The 9,255-nt window shown below is 33.5% G+C and overlaps 1 protein-coding gene across 3 annotated transcripts; it reads left to right on the top strand.

Moving 5' to 3' along the window:
* The first annotated feature begins 2,126 nt into the window (after window positions 1-2,126).
* Window positions 2,127-7,973, top strand: LOC111987368 (light-inducible protein CPRF2). 3 transcript variants are annotated; one of them, XM_024019087.2, is made up of 7 exons: window positions 2,127-2,740; window positions 4,808-4,904; window positions 5,576-5,638; window positions 6,043-6,253; window positions 6,928-7,003; window positions 7,097-7,222; window positions 7,383-7,973. In XM_024019087.2, the coding sequence occupies exons 1-7, from the start codon at window positions 2,210-2,212 to the stop codon at window positions 7,764-7,766; spliced, it is 1,488 nt and encodes a 495-aa protein (XP_023874855.1). In that variant the 5' UTR covers window positions 2,127-2,209; the 3' UTR covers window positions 7,767-7,973. The 3 variants fall into 3 exon arrangements, with proteins under 3 accessions (XP_023874855.1, XP_023874850.1, XP_023874859.1); XM_024019082.2 differs by having other exon boundaries at window positions 5,564-5,638; XM_024019091.2 differs by lacking the exon at window positions 5,576-5,638.
* Window positions 7,974-9,255: the final 1,282 nt, after the last annotated feature.

Genomic DNA, 9,255 nt, shown 5'->3' with positions numbered 1-9,255 from the left:
TGGAAATAATGCCTGACTAGTAAAAGAGTACTACGGGCTGCTACAATTATCATTGGTGTCCTCATGTCATGCACATGAGATTTGCGTGTGGGGGAAAATGCTATTGCACACAAGTTAATTCCACACAATTTTATACACATGCCCCAAAACAATAGAACTTGTAATTATTCTTGTTAATTATCCTCAAACAAAACATATTTTGTTGTTGTAAAGTAGGTTCTTTCCTTGGCAAAACCTCAAAAGAGTATTCATCAAGGCGTAATAGCACATCGCGTGGTCCGTCCAAATAAAGAAAAAGACATTACAAGACATAGGCTTTTGGAAAAAATTCACACTTCTCCACTCATTAACAATATAGAAATTCTATGGGATTATTTCATCCAAAATATATATATATATATGGGATTAAGTTTGTAGGATCTAAATTTTTTAGTTTTATTTTAAATTTTTTTATTATATAAGATAAAAATTCTATTCTAACCTAATTTAAGTGTATATGTGTGTGAAATTCTCCTTTGGAGACTTAATTCTCGGCCTTTGTCCCTTACACCCCATAAGAACTTTGTACTTATAGAGTAACTATCACGTTATATTTTAAAATGTAATCTAAAAATAAACGTTAATGAACTCACAATAATTCTCACTCTCCTCGTATGCAAAGGTAAGTATTAGATAATATTATATTTTAAACCTAATACTTTAATGTGATCTTAACTTTAACCTTGTAGTTTTGATAAATTAAGTTTCAAATCTAACTTGAACTTTTGAAATCGCATCAATCTAAAAATCAAACATCCAAATCAAACATAAAGAGGAAATGATTAAATTGATACCAATTTAAAGTAGGATAAATTGCACTAAGGCCCTCTAAACTTTTATGCTATTGCACTTAGACTCGCTTAGCAATTTGGATTTTGTCAATTTGGTATTGCTATTGTATGAAACAGACACTATGCTGATATTTTGTGAAGTGTTCTGCCTAATTCTAACATGGAGGTCACGTGACTTAAAAAAGAAAAGGAAAGGAAAATAGATGTAGAGTGTTTCATGGCAACCAAAAACAAACTTGATAAAGAATTTTTCATCTTTGGAATAGAAAATTTTCCTCATACGCAAACAAAGAGTTAGAAGTGACCATAAAATGTCATTCCAGGAAAAAAAAAAAGAAAAAAAAAAAAGCAATAACCTTTACAAACCCATCCAAAAACAACAAACCAACCCCAAAATCCGTGAGATATAATATATTTTCTTTTATAAAAAATCTAAGAAAATCAAACAAAAAAACCCATACTACAACCTGATCACAACTATGGTCACAAAACCATCTTCAAAAACATAAACACAAACACATCGGGCACATAATAGCCCTAAAACTTTTAATAGAACACTGTCAAAATGATCTGTATCAAATAGCAAAGTTCATTTACCATTTCGACAAAACCATCTAAAGTTTAAAATCTCATCAATTGATAGTATATCAACAAAATTGTAACAAATTGAAAAAACAAACAAAAGTTAAAGTATTTTTTAGTGGAACAACGTCAAAATGAAAAAGGTCTTTCATGTAATAGATTTAAATAATAAGATTTAATTTGTTAGTAACAAATGAGAAGAGTGATATTTAGTTATTTACAATATTTTCATAATAAATTTTAAGTGATAAGTTATTACTAGTTTTAATTTAAATTTACTACTAAAATTAACAATTATTAATAATTTCTTATTTAGGATTTATTATAAAAGTATTATTTTCATAGTATTTTAGAAAACTTTTTAAAAATCTAAAAAAATAATAAGTTGGTAAGACTATGACTTTTAAGAAGAAGAGTCAAAGTTCAAATTTTTAAAAAAAATATTTGTTTATGTATGCACTTAATTAATTAAGTAGAATTTTTATCTTTTATAAAAAAAAATTAAAAAAAAAAGGCCTCCTAAATTTCGGGGTTAAATCTTGAATATAAAATTATCCAAAGCATATAAAAAAAGAATAGTAAAATCCAAAATCCCCGAATCCCAAAAAAAAAGCATGAAATTTAACTTTGACTAATGTGCTTCCACCTCAATGCCACCTCAGCAAAGCAGATAAAACCTTTTTTTTTTTTGTTTATAAAGAGGGAAAACGAAACAAAAAACATAAGACACACAATAGGAGAGAGAGATAGAGAGAGAGAGAGAGAAGAGAAGAAGAAAGAAAGAAAAAAAGAGAGAAATGGATAGGGTGTTTTCAGTGGATGAAATGTCGGACCAGTTTTGGTCACCACCACCGCACCCACACCCACAACCACCACAAGCTCCGTCGTCATCGGCTCATTCGCCACCGCAAACAGCCGACGAATCCTCCAAAATGATGAACCGCAGCGCTTCCGAGTGGGCTTTCCAGCGCTTCCTCCAGCTCGAAGTCGAACCGTCCGAGACCGAAACCACAACCGCGTCCTCCTCCGCTCCCCAAAACGACGTCGTCCTCCTCCTCGACACGAAGACCGCTGCTAATAATAATAATAATAATAATAATAATAGCCATAGCAATAACAATAACAATACTAAGAGTAATGGTAATGGTAACAACGCGGCTTCGACGACGTCGTTTACTAGCAAGAACAAGAGCAACAACGGAACGACGAGCACGGCGGCGTCGTTTAATGCCGGTCCTCCGCCGAATATTCCGATCGATTCCGAAGAGTACCAGGCTTTCCTTAAAAGCAAGCTCAATCTTGCTTGTGCTGCTGTTGCTTTATCTCGGGTATTTTTTTTTTTAATATTATTATTTTTGTTCTTCTTGTTGGTTTTTTTTTTTTTTTTTTGAAATATAGTTCATGGGTTTTGTTTGGTTGCCAATAAAGTTGATGAAATGAATAGTTTGGATCTGGGTTTTTTTAGTCTTTTTGCTTTATCTGGGTATTTGGGTTTTTTGTTTGTTTGTTGTTGTTTAGCTTTTGTTTGGGTACTGAGAAAGCTTTTAGTATGAATTTCCTTGTGTTTTATTGGTTTTCTGGGGAATGAAAAAAAGTGGTTTTATTTATTTATTTAAGTTTCTGCTTGCTTCCCATGTAGTGAGAAATTTAGGCTTTGGAAGACGATTTTTTTTTTCCCTAGCATTTTCTTAGAGACCCAACAAAGTATTTAATTTTTATTTCTCTCTTTTAATATAAAATAACTTGTTATTATATTGATTTGAATGTGTTTATGATGTTTGGTGAGTTTGAATCTTTTAGTTATGCATGAAGTGAAAGAGAAAATAGAAATAGGAAAAGAAAAGAAAAAAAAAACCCAAAAACTGAAAAGATTTATTTCTTTAAATTAGCTTTAAGCAACTTTTTTGCTATAAAAGGCCGATTTTATAACCAAAAGAAGGATTAGTCGGTTAGAGTCACATCAACTGAGCATGAGATGTGGAAAACCTACTCTGTTAGGAGCTTGACCAGAAAAGAAAGGCATGGAGTTTCCTTTTTTGGAGTTTGGTTTATGTTTAGTCTGTGTCTGTGACTGTGTCTTGTTTACCAATAAAAGAACATGGGTATTGTCCGCGTTCTTAAGAAAGATGAAGAAAAAGGAAAGAAAACGTGGTGAAGCCATGTTCTTGTGTTGATTTGGTTTTTAGTGAATCGAAAGTTGGTTCAATTAAGCTGAGTTGTTATTTTGGCATCTGCTGAGAGAAGGCTTTTGTTTTCTTGTGTCAAATATAATGAGAACTAGGAATTTTAAAGTTTATTTTATTTTATTTTTATTTTATGGCATTTTCTGAAACGTAAGTAGTGCAAATATAATTAATGGATATTTAGGTTGAGTTTTACAAAGAAAACTTTGCTAGAAACTTGAAGACAGTAAAGACAAGAAGTCACATGGTCTTATATGATTGCTTTTAAAATCACTTGGCCTTAAGGCTTCAAAGAAATTACCCCAAAAAAAAAAAAAAGTTTAAGTAGATGAGCAATTGTCAAAATCTTAGGTTGAATTGTAGTTTGCTTTGGAAAAGAAAAAAAATGAAACAAAGAATGTAAAAAAGACCGCCACTTACTGAGTAGATGAGCGTCAATCAGCTCTGGCTAGAGATTAATAAATGTAGAGTCCAAGACTTTAACAGTTTAACTTCATGACAGTTCTCTCACTATGCTCTTTTTGGCCAATGGCCTTAAACTTTTGAGAAAGGCTAAAAAAACCTTGCACAAAATCAAAATACTCCTAGCCTCACTTAGGCATTGAACTTGACCAAAATTCTCTTCTGGAACATGTTATAATTTGATTTTCTCCAACATTTGCTTACTCTGATATTTTCCTCATATGTGTTAGCATTCGCTATATGTAATCAAGAAAGCTAAAAAGGAAAGGTCTTTTACTCTTAGAATCCTTCTAGGCATTGGTTATGAAAGTTTTTTACTCTTAAAATTCACCTAGGCCTGGACTGTTGTGTCCGTTGATTTGGATTTTCTTTTTTATTTTTGGTTGTTTGCTTGGCCAAACGATCTTCACAGCAGGGGTAAATGAGGCACTGAAAATTTCTTTCATGTGGTGGAATTGTCACTTCCTGGCTATTATCTCAAATGAACAGTTTATTACAATATCTGTCACAGCTGACCTCAGGTTCTATATGGCATTTATAATCATTTGAGGAACTAGAAACTACCATTGATATGGATGCTTAAGAATTTAATTGCCTCTGTGGTATGGGATTAAGAATATCTACAATTTGCTTTTGTATATGTATTGCATAAGATTAATTCTTTTACTTCGGTTTTGCTTGATATAGATTTGAAGCTATGTTTATCAGATAAATACTAGTTAACTTAGTATGTTTTATTCATGTCAATAGGGATCTCTAGTAAAACCTCAAGATTCTGGTTCTTTAACTGACAATGGATTGCAAGCGTCCAATACCTCACAATTGGGATCCCAAGCCCTTTCTAAAGGTTTGCATTACTCAATTGTATGTTTGTAATTTGTACTTGTCTAAGATTTTTTTTTTTTTTTTCTTCTTTTAAAGAAAAGAGAACTATAAACAAAAACATTATTTAAATTAATGTGCATCCAAAACACTGCAAAAATAGGCCAAAAAAATAGCAATGGATAAAAACAGCCCCAACTCCCCAGGAATAAATGAAAGTCAGACTATGCAGTTCAATTGTCCACTCCTATTAATGCAAAAAATAAAAAGTATCCTTTAAATGCTTTTAATGAGACAGCCTCTACTTGACACCATTGACCAGTTAATGTGCCCAAGGAATTGAATGATGAATACCCAAGGGCAACAATTGTTGTCTAGTTGCTCCACAATCCTAACCTTTTTGGCACATGCATTTCAAATGTTAACTGACCACTGAACCACATCCAGCTCCTTATGGAATTACACATGCAATTCTCTACAAGTGCCTTGTTCCCTGCAATCTATTGTCCAAACTAAAGAATGAATATGCATTTGTAGCTTTCTTTTGAATCTTATTCAGCATACAACACCACTAAAAAAAAAATTATAAATTTTAGTACATTTTTAAAATGTTAGATTACTGTTTTTTGGTCTTATTACATGCACATTTTATGACTTAATTTGATATACTTTTCCTTTGGCAAGTATGGAATACAGACGTTTCACTTGAGGCAAACTCCACAGTCCTAGAGAAAGTAGATGTCAACTCTGGTGTGAGTGGTATACATCCATACTTTTGTGGCTTGATGGCTTTACTAATTGATTTACAGAAATTTATGGTGACCAATTTAATTAACTGAATTGGGTTAGAGGTTACTAGCCTTGGGCATAAATGGAAAAGACTCAGAAATATTGCACTGGTGACATTGAGAGAATTGAGTGGTGAGCCGGATAAGAATGGTGCTTATTAATAAATGATTTGTGATGGTGATAATAAGGATTATTTTACATCATGATCTTTCCTCTTTCCTCTTGCCTCGATTCCTTCTTCTTCTTTTTTTTCCTTATGCTCTTTCCTAGCTCATCTTTTGAATTTAGTGTTGACTATGAGTAATACACTTACGTTCTTAAGTTTATTTTTTATTCACTTGTTTGTCTTTTGTCTTATATGATTACCTATGTAGGATCAGGGTATGATTTAACCAGGTCACAAGATAAGGACTCCAATGCTTCACTTGGAACTCATTCCTTACCTTCTATGCAAAAGAGATCTGGGGTACCAGTGAGGTCAACAACAAGTGGTTCATCAAGAGAGCAGTCTGATGATGAGGAAGTTGAAGGAGAAAATGAACTGACTGAGAATATGGACCCTGCTGATGCAAAACGTGTGAGGAGGTAACCATGGTCTCTGCTGTTCTATTGATAATATTATAGGTATGATACTTGGAGATGTTAAGAGTATGTTGTTTCTCTACTGGGAAGTCACTGGTATAATTTATGTAGTTGGCGCAACACTATCTGAAGTTGACATAAATACATCTTCAATGGGCTTTTATAGTTTGTTCCTACAAAAAGCAGTTTCTTGCAATATGAACCATGCTTTGTCATGCCAAACAGAAAAGCCATGGAGGATGTACTGCTAAATTATTTTAAGATTTTCTGTTTATAGTTATCATTAGGACATAAAAACTTGCTTTTAAAATTAAGTTCAACAATAAATCTCATGGATGAGGGATCTGCCTGTTTAATGGGATAGCTGATTGGAACACAAATTTCCTGACTGAGATGTACTTCATAAGTTATGCTTAAATGATTTATTGGAAGTTTTTATTAATCCATGAAAAAATTGTGTTTATCTTCCAAGTCCACACTTGTTCAAAATGTGTATAATGTGTTGCATAGTATATTTACACATGCTGGTTATTCATGGTTGCATATTTGATGCATATGAAACCTCAAAATGTGCAGATTTCTTATTCTCTTTATGTTTTCATTGAGGCGTCAATTTTAAGCTTCTGTTCACTGGTTGAATTCATTTTCATACAATTGATTCATACCATCTGTTTCAGGATGCTTTCCAATAGAGAGTCAGCCAGACGCTCAAGAAGAAGAAAGCAGGCCCATTTGACTGAGCTTGAGACGCAGGTATGGCCTAGTTTTTATCCATTGTTTTTTCCTTCTATTGTTTCTTTCCCCTTCCAAATCTGTTTAGAATTTCTAACCCATTGACCTTAATAGGTTTCTCAATTAAGAGTGGAAAATTCTTCTCTGTTAAAGCGTCTTACTGAAATAAACCAGAAGTACAGTGATGCAGCTGTTGATAATAGAGTTTTAAAAGCAGATGTTGAAACATTGAGAGCAAAGGTAAGCCATTCATTTTGATTGTTCTCAAAGTTGAGTATCTTGCCAATGGGGATTGAAACTCAACGACTAAAGGCTCCCAATTAAGAATACAAATGTTGCTTAAGGGGAACAAACATGATTTATTAATTAGTTATACTCATTTGTTGTAATTATATTTCAGGTCAAGATGGCAGAGGAGGCAGTCAAAAGATTTACTGGGTTGAACAACACGATGTTCCATGGTATGTCTGAGATGTCTACAATAGAAATGCCATCCTTTGATGGAAGCCCTTCTGACACTTCAACAGATGCTGCCGTGCCCGTGCAAGATAACCCTAATCATCACTTTTATCAACCCAGTACCAACAATAATATGTCCCCTCATGATCTAAGAGTTAACAATGGCTTGGCAGACATTTCACCTGTTGAAAATGTGCAGCAGAATCCTGCAGCAGGTGCAGTATCAGGAAACAAGATGGGAAGAACTGCTTCCTTGCAGCGAGTGGCTAGCTTGGAGCATCTGCAGAAGAGGATCCGTGGGGGTGTAACCAATGGGGAGCAATAGTAGGAAATATAATAACTCAAATGTGTTGAAGCTTCTCCCAAATGATGATTTGAAGGATGATTATATTGCCCTACTATTTTTGGTTTTACTGAATGTAAGAAGGCCTATTCTTTATGTTAACTACACTCTTAATTAAGCTTCTAGTAATTAACTTTACTGATCAATGTGATGCCGGATGTAATAGCTTATTATGTCAAATTTTCCAAATCTTATCATCCCTATGTTTTATTAGGCCTACGCTACTAATTTGTGCATCATGGTTTTTTTTTATTACGCTAAGCAGCGATAGATTCTTAGGTCTAAAACCATTAAAAAAAAAAAAAAAATTCATCGTAGAGACTATTATGGCAGACATTTCACCTGTTGAAAATGTGCAGCAGAATCCTGCAGCAGGTGCAGTATCAGGAAACAAGATGGGAAGAACTGCTTCCTTGCAGCGAGTGGCTAGCTTGGAGCATCTGCAGAAGAGGATCCGTGGGGGTGTAACCAATGGGGAGCAATAGTAGGAAATATAATAACTCAAATGTGTTGAAGCTTCTCCCAAATGATGATTTGAAGGATGATTATATTGCCCTACTATTTTTGGTTTTACTGAATGTAAGAAGGCCTATTCTTTATGTTAACTACACTCTTAATTAAGCTTCTAGTAGTTAACTTTACTGATCAATGTGATGCCGGATGTAATAGCTTATTATGTCAAATTTTCCAAATCTTATCATCCCTATGTTTTATTAGGCCCACGCAACTAATCTGTGCATCATAGTTTTTTTTATTACGCTAAGCAGCGATAGATTCTTAGGTCTAAAACCATTTAAAAAAAAAAAAATCATCTTAGAGACCATTAACTGGAACCCGTATTGTGTCAAGACCATGGTGTCAAATCCATGAGATACAGATTGTAAAATGGTTACTGATGACAACAGTGGCAGGTGACTTGTAAGATGATAGCGTATCTATGATAAAAACAATAAAAACAAACAAAACTTTGGACGTGTGCTCCTATACATAATACATTGGATACAGAATGATATGACCATTTTAGGATATGTGTTTGTGCTTGTGTTGCCTTTGATGTATAGGAGCACTGAAGGCAAGCCAAAACCAAAACAAAATCCAAGAATCAAATTCCCGAATGTATCTACAACTGTGAAATTCCCACAATGTCTTTGCTACAAAACAATGATAACAAAACTTCTACCATCACAATTATCTAATTAATCAATTCCCAAAATCATTTCCGTCATACCTAATAATAAAATATGTACGTGGAGAACTATCACACATCATTGTTGATAAAATTACATTTAGGCCTGTCTTTAGCAATTGCAATTATATATAGATATATATATATATATATATATTTTTTAAACCTTTTCTTTTTTTAAGGATGGTTGTAGTGGTCAAACTTGGCAAGAAGTGGATGGGGTGCTTTTTGAGATGGCTAGCATTGAACACCTCATCCTTGTTCCGACACATTTCAATCCAAAAC

Source organism: Quercus suber, unplaced genomic scaffold (genome assembly GCF_002906115.3).
Source record: "Quercus suber isolate HL8 unplaced genomic scaffold, Cork oak 2.0 scaffold_786, whole genome shotgun sequence".
Taxonomy (NCBI): Eukaryota; Viridiplantae; Streptophyta; class Magnoliopsida; order Fagales; family Fagaceae; genus Quercus; species Quercus suber.
This window is presented reverse-complemented; position numbering and strand designations above follow the sequence as displayed.

Bases quoted from the DNA above. Each gene is read 5' to 3' on its own strand.
- LOC111987368 (XM_024019082.2), top strand. From the start codon at position 2,210: ATGGATAGGGTGTTTTCAGTGGATGAAATGTCGGACCAGTTTTGGTCA. The intron at 2,741-4,807 runs GTATTTTTTTTT...TCATGTCAATAG, and splicing joins CTGCTGTTGCTTTATCTCGG to GGATCTCTAGTAAAACCTCA. The intron at 6,254-6,927 runs GTAACCATGGTC...CATCTGTTTCAG, and splicing joins GATGCAAAACGTGTGAGGAG to GATGCTTTCCAATAGAGAGT.